At 41.5% G+C, this 22758-nt stretch overlaps 1 protein-coding gene across 2 annotated transcripts in view; it reads left to right on the forward strand.

Annotated features, from left to right (window-relative positions):
- LOC146385846 (protein sidekick-1-like) overlaps positions 1-22758 on the forward strand; it is a 275365-nt gene that overhangs the window by 201378 nt on the left and 51229 nt on the right. For both annotated transcript variants that reach the window (XM_084931824.1, XM_084931825.1), the window contains 6 exons: positions 4688-4828; positions 8499-8680; positions 12594-12709; positions 15933-16128; positions 17116-17214; positions 18153-18344. In XM_084931824.1, the coding sequence (XP_084787950.1) occupies positions 4688-4828; positions 8499-8680; positions 12594-12709; positions 15933-16128; positions 17116-17214; positions 18153-18344 (926 nt within the window). The remainder of the gene's footprint in view (positions 1-4687; positions 4829-8498; positions 8681-12593; positions 12710-15932; positions 16129-17115; positions 17215-18152; positions 18345-22758) is intronic.

Here is a 22758-nt window from a genome sequence, read left to right on the forward strand (position 1 = left end):
GCATACGGATTATGCTTTTGGAGCTTCAGGAAGAAATGAAGACATATAGATCGGCATTTTAACTTATTGTATGGAAGACAGCAGAAATGGTTCAGGCTTTTTCTTCAGGCAAATCTATGTAACAGGAAAATGTAACAGGAATGCACTAAAGGCTGAAGAAGGTTTAACGTGGGCTAGTAACAGTGATCTCAGTTTAATGTGGTTGATATCTGATTTCAATCAGCCTCAACTCCTTAACAATTGGTGCACTTTTATCACTATTTCTTCTCATAGCTTGCAAAACTGTTGTTGTGACCATTCTTAGACATGTGCTTGCAAAAATCTTTCCAGACACAGGTAAAAACCAAAATCCAGGTTAAATCTGAATTGAAATACCTTAAAATAACAAATGTCCTGTCATATACCTTTTAAAAAAAATCCCAAATAGCAAAGTAAAGTGTAACATCAGAGGCTGATTGAATATGCAAGATCAATATGGTAGATGTAAAAAAAAAAAAAGCTGTATTATATATAAATTCTAACAGCCAGTGCAAGACGAATAGAAACTGAAGCACAGTAGGAGATAAAGTTCTTTGTTTTTATCTAAGAGAACTGCTTTAGTATTTGGATGTCTGTCTTGAACTTCACTAAACACTAAAAACTGTTTCTTTTTTTTCACTCTTTGTTAGAATAACTACATAATTAACCTTGAACATAAGAGGTCAGCCTTTATTTCCATAGAGCTTAATAGGTCAGTATTGCTGCTGTGGCCTTCAGATGGTGTGAGTTTTGTGACTGCTAACAAGAGGTTAAAATGAAAAAGTAAGGACCACAAAGTGCTAAAAGCAGCTATTAACAGTTACAGGAGTATTTGATGTTTTATGCTTTCATTTCTTTATCTTCAGCTTGACCTTCAGATGTATTTATAAGCCCCCCCCCCCATGATTGGTGTTAGACACACACTTTAGACATTGCGGACTCTATCATGCTGGCTTTGACCATCATTTTGCACCTAAAACTATCCTAGTAGGTAATGATAGTTCATGAGCATCTGCAAAGTAATGAGGCTGAACTGCTCAGTATGACATGTCACATAACTTAGGGTTGCACGAAAAAGTAATTAATGATTAAGTAATGAGCAATGAATGAGGAGTTAGTAGTCTGTACCACTTAGTGGCTGGATCAGAGTCAATCAGGAGGAGCCACTCATGGAGAAAATCTTTTCCTCGGTGTCACAGAGCTAAATTATGAACTAATTATTTATTAATAAAGTGTCTCCTCTGTTCACTGGTGTTTTATCATAATGTTCTAAACTGTACATTCTTCAGCTCGGAATTACGGGACAATTGCTCGTTAATCTTCCTTTAATTATCAAATCATTAGTGAATCGTTTCTCAGAACTACTCCGCATGTTTATGTGTTTCTGCAACTTTCACTTCTGGCCTGGCCTGAATATTTGTTTACAAGAACCTGAGGCTAAAACGTTTTTTAGCATCACGGGGCGACAAATCCATAAAACTCTTTCAGCATATTCTAATTGAAGCCATCTGGGAGGGAGTCGGACTCTCGCCCGTCCTCTGGGCCCCTCTGTTTTCAGGCTTCAAGAGAATCCAGCCCGTGATGAGAAACTTTGGCCAGTGGCGTTTTTTTTAGTTAGTTGAGCACAAAGTGAGGATGAGCGTTAACGTTAAAGCGGCGTATGACTGAATGCTGTCACTAACTGCCCGAAGAAGGCAGTGTTAAATAATCTTTTGGCTTTTGATCCAGTCAGTAGTCTACCTCCCCACATCCTGTTGTCTTTTTAATATTCTTGCATATATTTTTTAAAACAGTTTGTCTTTTAAGGTCTGCTCTGCACCATTGAAAGAGCATCTGCTGCCACATTAGATTTATTTTGAAGCATTATTGCTGGTATACAGTAAAAATGGTGCCGTTGATCAGAACATAATATGAAATGACAAGCATAAAACACATATGCAGTAGCAAATGTGAGCCGTAGCTGGCGTTGATTCATTGTGAGAATACGCAGAAGTATCTATGTTTCCCTGACGGAGTCTCTTTAGTGCATCACCCTTCGCCATTTTTAACCTCCAGCAATGCAGCACAACATTTAAAGGAGACAAGAATTAAAGTGTCAAACAAGACAAAAATAAGCTAATCTATTCAGCAGCTTTGCACCCAGTCGTGTGATACCTGGTTTCTCTCTTTGGATTTCCGCTGCTCTCTGTTTAATAGCACTCCTTTTCACTCCTGGCCGATCGAGTTGGAATGGGGCCACGCTCAACATCCCAGTAACACCATTAAATTTAAGCGCGAGCATGTATTTAAAGAGAAAGCCAGCAGGCATTAAACTGTGGAGAATGACACAGATAGAAACTTTTCCTAATTCCCACTGCAAAGGGACTCTCAAAATGCCCCCCGTCACTCTCTCTCCTCCTCCTTCACTCACACATTTCCTGCAGAAGATGTCCTCCCTTTTTCTTTCCCCCCCCCCCACTTTTTTCATAGCAACGAGGGACACGGAAACTGTGTCACACTGTGTTAAGTTTGGGATTTCATTTGTTCGCTTGCAGCGCATATATGCATGAGTGTTTCATAGATGTGTTGTTGTGCACGAGCGCGTTAGATGGGGGTAACAAACAGTAATGTATACTGCATTTAATCTCCTGTGTGAGGTTGATGTCCTCATGATGAACCCGCTCCGTGAAATATTTACTTTTAATGGCTGGACGGGAATTAAGGCAGTTCACGGGAAGTTTCTGCCATCGAGGGAAAGTGTGTCAGTGTGCGTTTGTGTGTTTTATCTGCAATCAAACAGTGATTGAGTGGCTCTGTTCAGTACAGTACGGGTGTGCGGCTTGTTTGTATAGCGTGAGTTCATGGATGTGTATTAATGTGCACCATCAATTTCAGTCAAAAGCTGTGGCGTAGTTGTGGATTATATATATTCTCCATTTCCAGACAGCTACCCTAATGCCCATCTCATTCACACAAGGCCCATTAGCCTATAAGAGTGTGTGTGTGTGTGTGTGAAGGTGTATGTCCCTACAGCACCTGGTGTCTGACAGTGCCTAACCTAATGGAAGTAAAGCACAGCTGTAAAACCACTGGCCTGTGCTATATATCCGCCTGTGCAAGTCTCTAGCTAACAGCTTTCACACCCCTGCTTTCACACAAACACACACGCTTATAGATGTGAACACACATTTATCGACGCATACTGATTCACAGACACACAAATACAGACAGCCATACCACAGCTAATGGTTTGATAGCTTATAGAGAATCATTCAGAGTGAGATTGTGGGGCACGGAGGGGAAAGGGAGGAAGGGGGAGGCTGGAGGGGGATGGTAATGTAAATCTCCAGACATAATCCACGGAAGGGGAAAAGACCATCGGATGTAGCAGTCTGTCTTAAGCTGGGAGAAATTTGTTTGGAGTGTTTGTATGTGCGTGTGTGAACACATATGGCTCTGATTATGTTTGCTGAGCTGCTTACTGTAAAGCCAGAGGCTGACCAGCTCAGCCCTGTGTGCTTTACTAGCCGCGAGAGAGCCGGGAGCTTTAATCACGGGGGTGGGGTGGGGGTGATTGGAGAGTCGAAGAGGAGGGAAGGAGATGAGTAAAAGATAGAAGTACAGAATAATTGAGGCCAAAGGACATGATGGATGAAAGGTGAGAGTTTGCACATGGGAAGAAAAAAACAGAGAAGTAGTTCAAAATGTCAAAGTAAAGATGGGAAAAAGGTTTGGAGAGACAGAAGAGGGCAAAGGGAGAGAGGGATCACAGTGGCTCGCTGGAAATAAAAAGACAAGCTCTTTGCTCATTCTCTAGTAATAGTGATTTAAGTATCTTTTGCTGTCACACTGTGTAGCTCGTCTGCTCGGGGGATTGTGGTTGGGTTGAGGGTGAAATAGACGCTATCCAGACAAGAGCGTTTGAATACAAATTCAACTAAAGTAGGAAGATCTGAAAGTTAAAATGGGAGGAATAAAACAGAATATAAACAACCGGACTGCAAGACGCAGGCAGAAAATGCATGTTTGTTTCTTTAAGTTGCCGAACAAATAACAAAACAAAACAAAAAACACGACAGCAACTCAACTTGTATGGAGTTCATGAAAACTGTGTTTTAAGCACCCAGTCTCAGCTCAATCATTCCCAGGAGAAATTCTCTGGTGCGCTGGAAGTGATGCGCTAAGCGTTCCCAGCAGCAGCAGCAGTGCTGGCTGTTTTTAAATGAACAATATAGCAAGAGATGAAAAACAAATGTATTAAAGGAAATTGGAAGATACACCAGGAGACAAGCAATGAGAAAGCTGAGTGCAGAATTCAATAAGAATTCATCAGAGCTGCTTAAACTGCGAGATGATTTTCTGGAATAAGTTGCAGCTCCATCCCGTGTATCTCCACTGACAAACACCGTCACTGATTTGGAGGCACACTGACCCCCCGACTAGAAAAGATGAAGATATTTAGGAAACAGTGTTGCCAAAAAAAATTAATTTTTAGCCTGCCCGCCTAATAAAGTGTTCCTCTGCAGACGGTATGATAAGTGATTGCTTGGACGCCCCGTGATAACGATAAACGCTGCGCCTACACTTCTACGGCGACACTGATATTCTCATTACGCGATGTCTAATAAACTCGATTCATAATAATTTTTCTGTGTCCCTCTCTCTCTTTCTCTCTGTCTGTGTGCGTTAGGCTCATGCTAAGAGAGGAGGCACCCAGCGCTCCTCCGAAAAATATTGTGGCCAGTGGGCGCACAAACCAGTCCATAATGGTCCAGTGGCAGCCTCCACCAGAGCCCCAGCTTAATGGCGTCCTCAGAGGATATGTACTCAGGTAAACACACACAAAAACATGCGCGTGTTTGGGTGTTGTTGTGCAGTGTAGGGATAGTGAAAGTAACAGAAAGAACTGGTACACTGCACATGTGACTTAGCGAGTGGGCCCGTACATTTGTTCCCTTCTTGGGTGCAGCAGAAAGTGTCACTGGGATTTCTGCAAAACTTGGTGGTCCTGTTAGTTTGGTGCAGTTTGTGCATGAACTGCCGACTCGTTAGGGCTCCTCTCTGTCAGAACTTGCATTATTTGTGCTGCTAAATAATCCTTGTTTCCTACCAGCTTCATTTAAAAGAAAATAAACTTTGTAAAAGCACAGATTTTAGGGATTCTCTGTACTTTGTTTTTACTTGCATTTTACTCAGCATCTTGTTTTTGTTTATTTATTTTTGCAAGTAAAGGAGAAAGACATTTAATTTCCATGAACACACAAGGACAGACGTAAACCCCCGACTTTAAGATATTTCTATCTCATCTAGCTGAAGGACCGATGATGGCAAAGTGTCCGTTTGTCCATAATTTAATTGCTGCTCCTTCTACAGTATTGGTCAGGATTTCATCAAACATACACGTTTAATGGGGGTTTCACTCAAACTGTGTTCAAAAGTTCAAGGTCACATTTTTCATTTTATACTCCTCCTGGAGATTTTAGTGAAAATTTGCACACAGTGATCGCTTAATGAGTCATCAACAAAACTGTGCTCAAGGTCAAGGTCACATTTGTCGTGTACAGAACATAATTGTAGTCCGGATGAGCTGCTGCGTCACAAACACTCTGGTTACATTGTTTTCTAGATGAGGCCTTTTTTTTATCTCTCTCAGAAGAGGACAACAGTGGTTGCTGTAGTATAAGGTCATAAAAACTTTAACATAAAAATGTAAAGTATTTTCATAGCATGTTCATGATTGACTGATTTTGCTTATTCACAATACGACAGCTCTCTTTCGCCCAAATAATGGCTGCTTCATGTTTCTTACTGATAATAAGCAAAATAATGCTGAACAAGTTGAATAGCTTATATATATAAACCCCAGAAAATTCTTTGCTAAACTTTTGTTCAACTAGTTTCACCTTAACATTGAGGATTTTCTAAGTGGTGTTCAGTGCAGAGCCAAATGGGTGGAACTTGACCTCATCCAGCTCCATCCTTCTGTACCTACATGCACCACTGTCCTCATTAATGCAAGTCTGGAACTACTCAGGCTCCACTCACTGGCTATTAGCATTAATGCAAGCCCTTTGTCACACAGTACTTTAACCTAATGGAGAAAAGCTGTTGACGTATTAAGGTCGGTCACTTCCATGGGACTGTAGACGCTGGCATGGCTAAGGTGACTTTTTTTCTAGTATTTTTCACAATACCACCAAATTGCACCCTGCTGAACACACTCTGTGAGCATGTTTTGCTCATAGGAGAGGGGGTTCGTTTAGAGCTCTGCGCCTGAAAGCTTTGGGTGAAGTCAGGTGAAGTGGGAAAGGCAGGTTATTCTGCAGCTTTCAATTTCACTTGGAGCTGGACAAAATCAGTCAGGTACCTCTTTTCTATAAGATTTCTGCCACTAGTTAATCATTAGTGATAGTTGTAGATTTATAGTGTGTTGTGGTTAAGTCAAGAACTAATACCTATTCCTTTCTGGCATTGTTTGTTTGTGTGAGTGTGTCTGATAGACAGACACAGGAGAGCTGTCTTTACAGACACACCTGCCGCCCTTGGTCCTCCATCCCTCCTTTTTGATGTTTACCCAGAGTGTGATACAAAGTGTGTGTAATCAAGCCGTCATCAGCTGCCTAAAACAAATTTGCATGTAATTGCAGTAGAAGTTATCTAGTCTTTATCCTCCTTCACTGTGTTATCTGCATCCACTTCAGAAAATGGAATGGAATGTGGAATCGCACACGTACGTTCCCACTATATCATTTCCACTTTATAGGACAGAGCTCCCACCTCCTTCCCTCCCATTTGGATCTCCTTCCTCCTTGTTGTGTCAGCTGGCAGATCCTCACTCTCTTTCTCCTCGTTTCCAACATCATTCCCTCCCCCTCCTTCTCCTCCTCCTTCTCTCCCAGTGTGAGTGTCATTGTATCAGGTGGAGAGAGAGGGTCTATCTCCTCTCCACTGCAAAGATCCCCCGTCTGCCTCCAGCGCCCCCTCACTTTGTGTCTGTGTATTTGTGTATATGAGCATGTTACGTGTGTGTATACAGCATGTATTTGTGACAGAGCGCTGACTCAGGCGGTGAATCGTAGGAATATCCTGTTAGAGTGAATAGGCTTCATATTAAAACGCTGACATGGGGATTATTACTCCATTCAGCTCCATCAGATATGTACAGTACCAAAGTGGTATTACACCTCCCTGTCTGGTTGGGTCATATATCCTTTTAAGTGGACGTTTATATCACATATACTAAAGCAAAGGCCTTGGAGGTGCACTATTCAGGGATGTCTACCCAACATTGGAGATTTTTAATCTTTAAGAAGCTGTAGAAGGACTTCACATTAACAGAAAATTGTTAATCATAGTTTACGTTTAAATCTACACTAAATAGCTTATTTCCATTTATTTGAACATGCGTATCAGAAAGTCCAGTATTAGAGATGGAAAATCACCAGATACCCCATGATACATGTGACAGTATTATCCCACTACTTAAATCATGATACAACATTATTGAAATTTGAAACTTAACATTTATTGCACTTAATAATAATCAGTTTTCCAACTGCAAATAATATCCCCACAGTTAAAAATGATCACTGTTTTACCAAATGAAATAAAGTTCTCTCACTTCATTTGTTTTTTTGTTGTTTTATAAATTTTGGTTACAAAATGGGATTCGGAAGCAAACCAACGCTGTCATTAAAACATGTCTTAAATGTTCAGATAAGATGTCTGCAGTCAGTATGTGGCTGAATGGGGTCAAGGTGGAAATTGCATGCCATCTCTTTGTGATAATACGGTGATTAACTGTATACGTCAGCAGAAACTCTAAAATCTGTTGCTGTCTACATGCACAAAAATTCACAATAACTAGCAGGCTTTCTTTGTATAGGAGTATAATCAGAAGACAACCAGTCGAGTTCAGTCTCCTATTGCAAATCATGCCACATGCCACAGATGAGTTACGCTAACTCATCAAACGCAATCAAAAGTTGTCTCTGCCTCTATCTGCATGCAGAAACTACCCGAATGTGAAAAGGAGTCAGTGCAGTGACTGGATAACCATGATCTTCTGTGGTTTGGGTTTTTTTCCTAAGTCATACAGAAGTTGCTGTCCTGTTTTTACTCTAGCATGACGCAGCTATATTGGGTTGAGCTGGTTTGGGAGGTAGCTAACTGTGACCAGTGTTTGTTGGTTTTCTCTGGATGGTAAACTTTTGAGATTTCTTGAAAATATTTCATTATATCATAAATAAGTAATAATGTAAAATATTAATGTAAAGTATTTTCTGGTTGAAGATTATGTTTTTTGTTCTACATTTGATGTTTTTACATTAATCTATTGCATACTTTACTCCCTATGTGGTCACACTTACTGGGACAGGAATGTACTGTATAGCCTTTTTGTGTGAGTTTGACTCATACCATTTACTTTACTTTCCTAACTTGTTTTTCTGCAAAACAACATATTGAAATGTGTGCGTGCGTCTGTGTGTGTATGTGTGTAGGTACCGTCTGGCAGGGCTGCCAGGAGACTACCAGGAGAAGAACATCAGCAGCCCAGAGACCAACTACTGTCTGCTGAAAGATCTGATCATCTGGACGCAGTACCAGATCCAGGTGGCCGCCTACACAGGAGCAGGCCTGGGTGTCTACAGCAGTCCTGTCACTGAGTACACACTGCAGGGAGGTAAGTATGCACACACTTTTATTTCTCAAAGCAAATATACCAAGTCGTTCTGAGAGGTTTTTAATCACTGCTCCATATGCACGCTGCTAAATATAAAATACTGTGACACTGTTGAGTTAGTAACCCAAGAAGAACTCTTCCTTGGTCCGTGAATCTTTAAATACGGGCCGGAAAAGACTTCACATCAGAGCAATCACACATTATGAGCGTTGACTTATGAGCAGACTTTATGTATTATGTAATACAGGGGACAACGAGGGATTCACATGTTCACTTTCTATGTGAATTAAATGCAACGCCTGCAAATGAAGTGTTAAGGAAGCTATTCCTGAGAGACTGACTGTTGAAACTTGACATGCAAACATGAGCATTATCTGACCAAAGCTGAATAAATCATGCATTGTAATATGGCATTAAACAAACAACATATTAGCATATAAACAGTATCCAAAATACAACAAAGCCTTCGATGTTCAGTTTGTTTTCACAATAACACAACTATAGAGATAAAAAAGGACTATAGTTTTATAGCTAAGCTGACAGTAAAGGTCAATTTGTATTTTTCAGTTTCCCTCGTATTGTGGCAGTGAGTATATATACTTACATCCTCATCTGTTTAATGTTTTTGGGTGGGGATCAGACGACTGAGATCAGTTACCAGCACCCGCAACGAGGTTTCTCCATAACCTGACAAGCTTCACTCTCACTTAGAGGGGTGTCATTTGATGCGGTTCAGACTTGTTGTGCCTGAGGCATTTCCTCGCAGGCATACCAGCTTCACTCGACTGGGAGGAGACCCTAGGGCGACCCAGGACATGCTGGAGGGACTACATCTCCCATCTGGCCAACGAGCACATTGAGATGAACTGGAGGGAATTCATGGGGAAAGAGTTTTTTGTATTGCTCTATAAATATAAAACATGGCATATAATACGTTTAATAAATATGGCTGGAAAGAGCAACACTCTTTGAAGTCTCTCAACATAAATAAAGGAAGAGTATGAAATGAGGAAGAATGTAAGTGAAGACTGTAAAGTGAGATGAGAGGAAGTGGTTGTCGGGGTAAATCTCCTTTAAACGCGTGTTCGTCTTTTCCTGGCTTTTATTTCAACAGTATATTATCTGTATTAAACATGGGCCAAACACACACACACACATGCACGCTCGCACATAAAACTCAGAGTCATTATTACAAGAGTTCGGGACAGGTTTATAGACTCAGGAAAGGGAGTTAGGCTCATTAATTATTCTAATGTGGTTTAATGGGAGTGGCTGCGATGGAGTCGACATTTTCTTTCTCTCAGTGTCTCTGAAAGGATGAAGCTAAACTCTGTGTTAGACTCTGATAACATTGCTCTTCTCCCGCTCTCTCACAAGCAGCCTTACATGCATACTAAGATTCACCCAAAGGGAAGAGTTTAGTGTTTTATCTGAAGCTGTGAGCTGCAAGGGGTTAGAAGCCAGTCCCCAGCAGCACAATCAGCATGGCAGGGAGGGAGAGAGCATCTTTAACATCAATTAATCTTCTGTCTCCCTCAAACTTTTCTCATTCTTTGTTCCCCCTCCTTGCAACATCACCAGCAACACCATTTTTCACTAGTTTTTGTTTTGGTCTCTTTCCACCCACTTTGTGTTTGTGCGTGTGTGCAAGCGCGCGTGCGTGTGGGTGCGCGTGTTTCATCTGGCCACTTCAGCTCAAATGTAAAATGTAAAGGGCATTCCCATCATGCAACAGTACATTATCACTCTGTGGCTCTCTAGCATCAGCATAAACCCCTTACTGTGTAATCACCATAACATGTGCCCACAGACACTCGCGCACACGCACACACATCTGCACTCAGGAACAGGCGCGCACGCTCGCAAGCACACAAATCTCACTGTCACCCCTTTTTCTCTCTGTTCCTGGCTTTGATGTTTATTCACTCTGCTCCCCACCCTCCATCTAAATGACCAACTGTTTTAATAGAGTTCACATAACATAGATAAATAAATAAATAAAGATCTACGTGCAGAGAACCATTCACACACGGACACAAAAGAAAGGGGAAAGAAGAAAAAATAAACAGCACAGGCGGTGTTGGGTGATGCAAAATGCATTCAGCTTGTGAGAACCATGTTCTGCGCTTGTTTGCAGTATTTACCTCCTGCCAGCCTTCTTTTTTCCATCTTGAACAAATAAGCTACATTTCATATGAAAAACTGCTGCTGTATACACAGTATTTTCCACAGCTTCTATCTTATCGCGTTGCACTCTTTATTCTCCAACTCACTCCTAGGCGGCTGATGAATGCCTCGACCGAGCTCGTGCGTGTTTCAGATTCTGTCATTTGAAATCGTCACCATCTTGCTTTCATTTGAATGCACAGAACATTTTTAAACTTGTATTCAAACTTAAACACAGATGGATCAAATTTATTTAACATTGTCAGCAACATGGACGCTTGCAGGCTTTTTTCTGCTCTTTAAGAGATAAATAATACATAGTAATGTGACAAATAAATGCTATAAATACTTCAGGGATGAACGCATATGTATACGTAAGATAAATGTGAGCTCGAGTGATTTAACACCCGTCACTGCTGCTTCTTTTTGCTGAACACAGTGCTGGTGCAGAGCCTTTTAAGACCTAGTCCTCATTTCGACAGGTTCAGATAGATTATTTCATAACCTTGCTAGCAGAAGTTGGGGCCGTTTCAAGGGAAAGAAAACCATGCCAGTTAGAATCTGTAGGCTGCAAATCACTGGAGAAGTTCCCACAGCCACTGACGTGGTTCTGACTCTGGGCCCAGCAATTTTGCGGTGCCGTGCTGGTGTCAGCTTTTTGGCGCCAGCGTCAGTCTTTTTTTGGTGGAAATGCATTCAACCAGTTCTAGTTTGGGAGCTGCGTCAGTGGAGAAGGGGTAAAGGGGACTGCTGCCGTGGCTCTGAAGGCAGATTTCCAAAGCTTTAAAAAATTGCCCTATTGATGTTATGTCATCAAGGCTTAACACACTTAACAAAAAGTTCAAGCTTTGTGGCCTGAAAGAAAGAGCCACTTAAAAAAGAGAGGGAAGAGTTCTTCAAATTAAAGGTGTTTTGTGACACTGAGTCATAGGAGGGCCTTTTGTCTGTTAAATATTAATATAGATCAAGCGTCTTGTTTCCTTAATCAACTCAGTTCTGTTTTTAATCAGTAAATCATGCCGTAATGGGCAGTTCATGGCTGAAAGGGCTGCTGGGTTAGTACAATGGGTGTTACGTTGATACTGTGAGCTAGCAAATCCAGTGAGTCATCCTTTTTCACAGTCAGCCGGTAATGCATCAACACCCAAATCTCATTCAGTCAATCCTATAAGGTAACAACAATCAGGGAACCCCATCAGCTCTGGGGAACGTCGGCCCATTTTTCGTGGCTTTCCTTGTAGCCAGCAGATATCCAGGCCAACACTTCCTGTGTGTTTGCCAGTCGTTGTTTACTATTGCAGATGCATTTAAAGGGGGAATAAAAAGAAAATCATCACATACGCCATGGTCTCCAAAATCTTGTCACTTGCCTACAGAGTTGACGTTCATATAGAGATTAATAAGGTACTAATATGCAAAATACAATAGATTAGTGGAGCTTTTCAGACAATACATTCATTTTAAGCAAAGAACAAAGGGATAGGTTTGCCATTTAATTTTGCAAGCTTAGCAGTTATTTCTTTTAATTAAATGAGCAGAGCCTCCACATAAATCATTGAACTGTGGTGCGGGTTCATATTTTTACAACTACCACTTATTTAAAAAGAAAAAGCAAAACAAAAAAGAACAGTTCTGCAGCTTGGGCACTACAAGTCTTAATATTGTTTTTTTCACTATATAAAAACACAACCTTCCTCTTGGTGAACCTGTTGCAGTTAAGCATCCTTGTTATTGTCTCTGCCTTCAGTTCCCACAGCACCTCCGCAGGAAGTCCAAGTTGTTGCTATAAATTCAACTACTATCCAATTCACTTGGAACCCTCCACCTCAGCAATTCATTAATGGCATCAACCAGGGGTACAAGGTAAGTCTCTGAATATGCTTCACTGCTTATTCTTTTTTCTTACATTTTAAGTCAGTTTTTGATGTGTTGACAAATTTCTTTAAAATTAAATATTTCATAAAATATTTGAAGGACCAAATACCTCTTTTAAATGTCCAATGTCATCCTCTATCTTTACGTTTAAAAACTGAAGGTTGCCCATGACTGACTTTGACCTGACTCTCAAAAACAGAATGAAGAAAAACAGATTACTCAATATTTTATTCACTATTTTAATAATTGAAGTTTGGAAAAGAAATGGAGTTCAGCTCAGAGGTCATGTCCTTCTCTCTGCTCCTGTGTTCTTGTTTACTCCAAGTCGTAATCCAAGTCAAGCGCGGGGTCGATTCCAAGAAGAAGAAAATTACTGATGGAGCAAAAAATAAAAGAAGGGATTAAAAAAGGGGAAATATTAGTGGATGCCAAGAAAATATGGAGAGAGAGAGAAGATCATAATAATAATGGTAATAAAGAAGCAGGGAAATGGGGACGTGTGAGAGAAAACGACTGAATATCGTGAGGGATCTTTATGTAGTTCTGGTCGGCAATTTATTTTTCACTTCATTGTAGCAGCCAACCCCTAAGGAACTGATTAAGATGACAAAGAAAACACATCATTGTAGCTTTGCGTCACTGGGTCTGTTTTAGAGTGGGAATATTGGTTGATAAATACTATATGGCTTTCCATCTTTTGGATGTGACTCTCTGGTGTTGCCACTGCAGCCTGTGAGTGCTGCCGTGCACGTGGGTGTGCATCTTTGGGTGTGTTGTGCTGCTTAGAGGGGCAGTTGATAATGATATTAATTAAAAGAGGATATGAAGCAAAGCCTCATCTCATTTCACCCCACCCTAACCCCCACAGATCACTGACTATATACAATGCCCTTAATAATGTAGCTCAAAACTCTCGGCCAGATAAAGAACCAGACACTTCTAATGAGTTTCATGTCTTTTATTTACTTGTCCTTGAAAGTATCTTCACTCATTCCTTCCTGTCTGTCAAACACGTCATCTCTATAGGGCAAAAATATGCGTTTCCATTGCAGCCCACTTCTAAATACACACCTTTACACACACACACACACACACACACACACACACACACACACACACACACACATTATCAACAGAAAACCCAATCATCCCAGCACCCTTTGAAAGTGAGCTCGAGGATGCCACATCAGCACTCTTACTCCACTGTAATGTACTGTGCAGATAATACAGTAGAATTATAATTGAAAACATAGAAAATGCTGTTTTACTGTGACACACTGGGTGCAGTGGTGCACCCTTTAGGAGGAAAAGCAAAGCTTTTTTGAGCTTGTGTCCTGTTGCAGCTAGATGCGATAAAATGTGCACAGCAGATCCTTTACTGTAGTAATCCAAAAGATTTCTTTTTCACTTAATGCGTTTAGATGCACGGAGCTATAGAGGTGAGTTTTTGGAAAGCTTGTCCCACTGTGCTGTTTTAAGTGAAACATGTAAGTAAGTAATATCAAGAGGATGTGCTGCTATAATCCACAACACCCCAAAAACCAGCATGGTTAACAAGCATGAGACATTTTCTCTGAATAAATAGCAGATGTGCAGTTCATGCACAGTAGTAACAGAGTGGAGAAAGTTGTATCGATGCTGGTAGGACGATGTGACATTAGACACAAGCATGTTGTCCAATTACAATGTAGCTATAAGAGAAAATACTGTAACCTAAAAAAAAAGCCTTGAACCTTTGAGGCAGCACATCGCAGAGCTCACAAAGAAAACAGAGCAGCGAGGCATTGTGCATGCAGGTCAGAGTTTTTTCAGTCATCAAATGCTGACATATAGAGCCTATTTTGCCAAATAATCACACCGGCCTCAATGGCATGTTGACGTTCAGAGCCACACTTAGCAGTCATTATTACTGCACATATCTGAAAATGTGGTCTTGATTTTGGTTGTATACCTTCGACGTTTTGTGACTCAGTTGTGGACAGTTGTGTACTACCACACTGACAAACTCACACAGCCAAGTAAAAAACGAAAAGTCCAGAGAACAGCTAACGACAGCACCTTGTGCAGCATTGTTTTCTCTATGACTTTATTGGCCTCTGACATTGTTGTGCAGAAGTTTGGTCCATTCTTCTTTAGCAGCGTTGCCTCAGTTCATTGACGTTTGTGGGTATCCATTTATGGACAGCTCTCTGGACTTTGACTGGGCCATTGCAACACCTTGGTTCTTTACTTTTTCAGCCTTTCTGTTGCAGATTTGTGAAGCTGTAGCTGTCAGACAGATGGACTCAAATTGACTCAAGAATACTTTGGTACACAGAGGAGTTGATGGACTCAGTGACTGCAAGGTGCTCAGGTCCTGTGACTGCAGAATAATCCCAAATCATGACTGAGGTGTTTGTGCTGATATGCTGTGGGGGTTTTTGGTTTATTTTTCCCAATTATGGCATCGTGCCAAACATCTCCACTTTGGTTTCATCTGTACAAAGCACAGTTCAGATGCAACTTTGCATTCAGATTCAGTTCTGTCCACATTTTAGCCAGTTATTTATTTTTTCATTAGGGTCTATCAATATGGGCACCCCATCATAGTGTTGCCCGTGGCTTATCTCTCATTATGAATATGTGAGTGTTTGCTTTTCACTGTTTGTTTTTGTGGTTAAAGCAATAACGCAAGCCAGGCTGCAGTGGGTTCTGAATATAAATGAAGTCTCACTATAAAGACAAATTAACCTTTCATTAGGCATTTAGTTAGACTGATTATCAAACTTAGCGTATATCCTCAGATGCTGCTATGATTGACAACGGCCTGCTGGCAAGACTTTAGAAGTGCTACACTGATAAATAAAAAGTATGCTTGTTTGGAATGCAAATAACTTTTCTCGAGAATAAAACATGTTTATTGTTTAGTTGTTTGTCAGATTTGCCAGTAGCATTTGGCAGTTTTAAACTTTAATGACAAAAACTCTTGGGTATCATTCTAATTTGAAAAGATCCACTGTGTCCCATACTGTGGTACAAATAAGTTTTCTTTCATAAATGCGCTCCCAATAATGGATCCAGTAGCCTGGAGCTGCTGAGTCAAAATAAATGACAAAAATAGTGGAAAAATAAGTCTGATGGCCATTTCGGTTTCTGGGGTGACCTGCTGGACTTATGTTGGATTCATTGACTATTATTATTATTATATGACAATTTTTCTAATTTACCACAGCTGCTAGTGTGGCCAGAGCAGTCTCCAGAGGACGTTACTATAGTAACCATCACCCCAGACTACCCCAGTTCACGCCACACAGGGTTAGTCAGCGGCCTCAAGAAATTCACCTGGTACTATGGCTCTACCCTCTGCTTCACAACGCCTGGAGATGGTCCCCGTAGCCCGCCCACTCTGGTGCAGACGCATGAGGACAGTGAGTATTCACACATGCACAGACACACACACACACGAGCAACAGCGTGAATAAAGCCAGCAAACAACACAAAGAACTCCCCTGTGAATAATAATAAAAGTGCATTAGCTAGTTCTCCGTTCAGTCCAGCTGTTTTTATCAGTGTGATACACAGCTGTGTACACAATACCCAGCAAACACAATACACCTGCACTCACTGCTTTCTTTCAGGCTCTTAGTTGCCTTTCACTCATTTTTAATTTCTTTGTTCTTAGTTTCCCCGGACGTCTCCTGGTTCCCTTTTATTTATTTATTTTTTTCTTTACGTTGTGTCTTTCTAAAGGGAATTGACTCATATGTTTTCAGGCTTAGTGGTATTTATAGCCCACTGTTCCATGGATAAACATAATAGCTGCAACTCCCAGCTACAAGTGCACGTGCACACCATCACTCCATCAAATAAACACAATAGCCTATAGGCAGGCAGACGAGCAATTATTACCAACCAGTAATTATTGAGTGGGAAAGGGATATTAGTAGCCATATGTACCGTACACACATACACACATACACACATACACACATACACAGCAGTGGCCAGTTATTGATTGGTTGCTGGGCGTGTCGGCAGGGTTAACGGTGGGTGTAATTCTTGCTTGATGATACCTTTTTGCATCCGCCTGTGTGTGTGTTTGTGTGTGTGTGTGTGCACGAGTATGAGTGTATGAGAGTTATTGAATGTCTCAGATGAATAGCTTAATCGCTCTGCAGGGAGAAGGGGTTAGAGAGTGATTGATGAAATGAGAAATGGCAGGGTTGCACCCACCTGTGTGTGTGTATGTGTGTGTGTCTGTGTGTGTGTGTTGGTCAATGTGATTAGGAAGAGGCTTGTGAAGTCATAGGCCATAGGTAATATGCTGTGTACGACAGAGATGTGTGCTTGTTTGCAATCAAAAATTGCCTGATCCACATCACTGTGCGTGTGTGTATGTGTGTTTTGTTTTTCAGCCCCTGGACGTGTTCGCCGTCTAAGCTTCACTGAAATCTTGGACACATCGCTCAGAGTCAGCTGGGCAGAACCTGAAGATAAGAACGGCATCATCACCGGTTAGATCTTTGCAACGTGACAGTAAAACTAAAGGAGCAAAACAAAACTGCAGATAGCCTCTAATAATTTCCCCCCTTTACCCACATTTTTGATGAGATAAGTAATCTTCTCAAATGACCAATTTAAGTGACTTTATAAAAGCATCCCCTCTCTTTATAGTTTCTTCAGTTTCCTCCACTTAGTCTCTTACTGTCCCCCATCTCTAAGAAGACGTTTGTGTGTAACTGATTCATCATCAGCTAATCCTTTCCCTTTGCAGCTTGTCTCCTCTTTTTGTCTCGAACATGCCCTCATCCCACGCCTCCCAACACCCGTGGTCTTGTTTGTGCAGCACATCGCAGAGCTCAAGGCACTTTCCCCCAGATTAATTTAGCCCTACTTCCTCCTTGGCTCTGTTAGTCAATGGGGAACACAACAAGCTGCTGTGAATTAAGCGATAACTCTACATTACACGTTTGTGTCTTTGTGTTGTTGTCCAACATTCATCCAGCACCTCCACCACAGGACCACAACCCAACAGCACAGGGAGCAGTGGCTTTCCAGTCAGCATACACACTCAGAGGAGTGAGAAAATGGGTATTCAATCAAGGTCACCTTGCACATTTACTCTTTTCTCCTCAACCTGCTTTTCATCCAGCACCTGGTGAGCAGGGAGACAGATGAGGGACCATTCACTCTCTCCGGGGCTTTACACACAAATGGCCTCACTCACACACACATTTGAAGGTGGAGTGTGATGCATGACTGCAAAGATGCGATGGGACAGACAGGATTTTGACTGGAGTTACCCCTTCTGTACTCTCCCCTCCTTTGTGGCTCTGCACCTCTCATTATTTGTACGCGTGTGTGCTTCTGCACACGTGCTTGTGTGTGTACTTGTGTCTGCTTGTGTCTATATGCGCCTTTATTAACCCAGCGTGTGCGCTACACCCCGCAGGTTACATGCTGTGGTGGGAAGTGCCGAATGTGGAGTCAAGTCGCGAGGAACGCTCCTTGTCCAACTCCACCCTGCAGTACCAGCTGACCGGCCTCACCTCCACCACCGTGTACACAATACAAGTGGCTGCGCTCACTGCTGCAGGACGGGGCGTGGTCACATCCTCCACCATCTCCACCGGGGTCCCACCAGGTACAATAAATAAACGCACCGGTGCCTGTGACAGCGGATGTTAAAAACTGTTTTTCATGTGTGTGTATCTGGGGGTGTGTGTCTGTTTGTGTGTGTGGAGCCGAGTAAATATGAGTGATGAGCTGTTGCGATGCCATTGTCTTCCCTCAGGCTGATAAGTAGCTGTTACTGTGAATCCATGAATCATCACCCACACAGCGAGCGCACACATCGACAAACACAGTCACGCACAAGAGCGGTTCATTTACAGCATCTCAGAGAGTGCTTTAGTGTAAGCTGCAATTGTGTGTGTGTCTGTGTGTTCTGTGCATTTGGACTTAGGCCAAGTTGCAATCATTATTAGCGCTGATTAACTGCAAATGGCAAAGTGGAAGAAATGCAGCAATGGAAGAGAGAGGGCAAGAGACAATCAAAGAGCAGGACTGAAGAAGGGGGGAAAAAGAAGAAGGTGGAGGAACATAATGAGGGAAGAACAGAAAACATGAGAAAATCCAATCTCCAAAGAGTCGAAGACCAAAGTGTCTCAGAAATGGACTCAGAGGCGGAAAGCAAAGTGTGGGAGAATGGAGAAAAAAAACACAGCTCATACAGCGGGATTTTTGTCCTAACATTTTCTGATTACTAATTTATGAATAAAAGAAGAAAAAGTGAAAGCAAGATGGATACAGACAGTTCAGATTTGGAGGTTATTCATTAATTCATGAAAGCAAAAGACTGAAGGAAAGACGAAGGGCTGAATATTAGGTGGGGAAAAAGAACTAAAGAATGAGCAGCGAGAGAGCGAGAGAGGAAGAGAGAGATCCACAGAGTATAGATTCTTGTCTTGTTTATTTATTCATATATTCATGGAGTTTTGTCATTCATCTGCGCGAGGCAGCTGATATCAACATTTCCACATATAACCCTTACAAGTTTGCTGCGTGCATTTACAGAGCAGAGTTTGCTGATAGCTGTAATTTGTCTTGCGGTGCACACACGAACCGCACTGTATCCAGACTAAATGATGCCTTGTTTCCACAACGGTTGGACACGTCCGCGTTTTGTTGTCCCGTTTCAATGAGGAATCCTCTCAGGTATTCTTCGAAATCTGTCCGATTTACGCCATTTGGCTTAACGCGTCGGCTTTACAAACGTGTATTTTGTTGTGTTCGGCAAACACGGCGCTTGCAACAGAATTGGATGGATTACAGCGGATCATGCCGTCCAGAGGTACCAAGTATTAAGCAAACACAGCCGAGAGAAGTGTTTGAAAAGAGGCTCTAAAGTGCTCAGTCTTGATTGAGTGAGATCATTTAGAAGCAAAAGTGGATTGTGATGATTTTTGATTATGCCAATTTCATTAACAGAAACAAGCTGTCACATATTTTATCTGTTAGCTCCTGATTAAAACGAGCGGATTTTCAGACGCCGTCTTCCGAGCCGTTGTCATATGTGCCGCCTGCCAGACCAATGGCAGTTCAATTCAACAGCTGTCAGTGAAGAAGTCTATTCCAAGGCAGCTATAAAACGTGTGAGTGTGCGCGTGTGGCATTTGAAAGGTGGAGCTGTAAAAACCTTTAATAGGAATATTTAGTTCTGCTTGAATTGTGCATACAAAACGTATCATTATTCCTCTGTGATTTATTCAAGGTTTTAAAAAAGAAAACTCACCACAGGGAGAAAATAATAGTTGTTTTGTGGTTGTTGTCGGCCAGATTCAGCTCGGCTCTCATTCTGAGTAAGACAGAAGCAACTTTTTAGACTTTTAGTCGGCCGTGTTTTGTTGTCGCTGAACAAACTTGGGCCACATCAGTGATTTTTTTATTGTCAGAGAATTTCTTTTGTGCTGTTAGATGAATTAGTTGATTTTCAATTATTCTTTCTTGCAGTTATTGATACTGTCACGCTTTGCTTTCAAGTGTGTAGCATTTGCCAGTTGGGGATGACAATTACTGTCTAATTAGCTTTGCCGAGACAAGTTATCATCACAGCCAAAAGCTTTTTAAAGTTGGTGTTTCCACAGTTAATCATTGATAATTTTTTTTGGGGGGGGGGAAGAGAAAATAAACAGCAAAACTGAAATCCTTTAGGTTCCAGCTACATTTTGTCAGATAAGCTCTGCAGTTCTGTACTTTGCTGATTGACTGGCTGCTGCTGGTGTGTACAGGTGGGGGTGGTCATCTCCACCAAGTCAGATTCTCACTTTTGTCATTGCCCTCCCACAATACTGTCATAAGAATTCAGCCTATTTTGACATTTAGAGACTTTACAGGGAGTGCAGAATTATTAGGCAAGTTGTATTTTTGAGGAATAATTTTATTATTGAACAACAACCATGTTCTCAATGAACCCAAAAAACTCATTAATATCAAAGCTGAATGTTTTTGGAAGTAGTTTTTAGTTTGTTTTTAGTTTTAGCTATTTTAGGGGGATATCTGTGTGTGCAGGTGACTATTACTGTGCATAATTATTAGGCAACTTAACAAAAAACAAATATATACCCATTTCAATTATTGATTTTTACCAGTGAAACCAATATAACATCTCCACATTCACAAATATACGTTTCTGACATTCAAAAACAAAACAAAAACAAATCAGCGACCAATATAGCCACCTTTCTTTGCAAGGACACTCAAAAGCCTGCCATCCATGGATTCTGTCAGTGTTTTGATCTGTTCACCATCAACATTGCGTGCAGCAGCAACCACAGCCTCCCAGACACTGTTCAGAGAGGTGTACTGTTTTCCCTCCTTGTAAATCTCACATTTGATGATGGACCACAGGTTCTCAATGGGGTTCAGATCAGGTGAACGAGGAGGCCATGTCATTAGTTTTTCTTCTTTTATACCCTTTCTTGCCAGCCACGCTGTGGAGTACTTGGACGCCTGTGATGGAGCATTGTCCTGCATGAAAATCATGTTTTTCTTGAAGGATGCAGACTTCTTCCTGTACCACTGCTTGAAGAAGGTGTCTTCCAGAAACTGGCAGTAGGACTGGGAGTTGAGCTTGACTCCATCCTCAACCCGAAAAGGCCCCACAAGCTCATCTTTGATGATACCAGCCTGAACCAGTACTCCACCTCCACCTTGCTGGCGTCTGAGTCGGACTGGAGCTCTCTGCCCTTTACCAATCCAGCCACGGGCCCATCCATCTGGCCCATCAAGACTCACTCTCATTACATCAGTCCATAAAACCTTAGAAAAACCAGTCTTGAGATATTTCTTGGCCCAGTCTTGACGTTTCAGCTTGTGTGTCTTGTTCAGTGGTGGTCGTCTTTCAGCCTTTCTTACCTTGGCCATGTCTCTGAGTATTGCACACCTTGTGCTTTTGGGCACTCCAGTGATGTTGCAGCTCTGAAATATGGCCAAACTGGTGGCAAGTGGCATCTTGGCAGCTGCATGCTTGACTTTTCTCAGTTCATGGGCAGTTATTTTGCGCCTTGGTTTTTCCACACGCTTCTTGCGACCCTGTTGACTATTTTGAATGAAACGCTTGATTGTTCGATGATCACGCTTCAGAAGCTTTGCAATTTTGAGACTGCTGCATCCCTCTGCAAGATATCTCACTATTTTTGACTTTTCTGAGCCTGTCAAGTCCTTCTTTTGACCCATTTTGCCAAAGGAAAGGAAGTTGCCTAATAATTATGCACACCTGATATAGGGTGTTGATGTCATTAGACCACACCCCTTCTCATTACAGAGATGCACATCACCTAATATGCTTAATTGGTAGTAGGCTTTCGAGCCTATACAGCTTGGGGTAAGACAACATGCATGAAGAGGATGAAGTGGACAAAATACTCATTTGCCTAATAATTCTGCACTCCCTGTATATGGGACATATTGAAACCTTCATCTTACCTCCACTGCTGTGCTGTGTCACTGTCTCACTGCGTTGTGTTATTGATCTTGGAAATTTGGACTGAATTCTTCTGAGAGAGAACAAAATGCAGAGATTCTTGTACTTTAGTTAACAACAACCTTTTTAATCATACTTTTGTATGGTCAAACATGGACACATTAAAAAAAGTACTGGAGGAATTTTTTTGGCTTTCGTACTTGGCAGCATGATTCATGCTTCTTTTTTTCTATCTCACATTAGCCATGTGGCAATTCTCAGACATGTTTTTGTCAGTTATGCCATTTTACATATTTGTATCTGTTTGCAGATAAAAACATTTCAGTGTTAATATATTTTTTATTCTGCTCTTATTTACAATCCAGAATCTTCAATCCTACAATCAGTCTTCTTCCATGCTGTGGACAATTCATTCATTTGTCCATGTGTCCTTTACTGTTTGGACAAAACACAGGTCTCTAACTGGATGTGTATTTATGTGGTTATCGCAGCACCTGCAGTAGGAGTTGTTTTAGTTTTCTTTCCTCAAATCTAAATCCACTGGCCACTTTATTAGTTACACCTTGTTAATACT

The sequence above is a fragment of the Perissodus microlepis genome, chromosome 6, assembly GCF_051167445.1.
Source record: "Perissodus microlepis isolate ML-2025 ecotype Zambia chromosome 6, ASM5116744v1, whole genome shotgun sequence".
NCBI lineage: Eukaryota > Metazoa > Chordata > Actinopteri > Cichliformes > Cichlidae > Perissodus > Perissodus microlepis.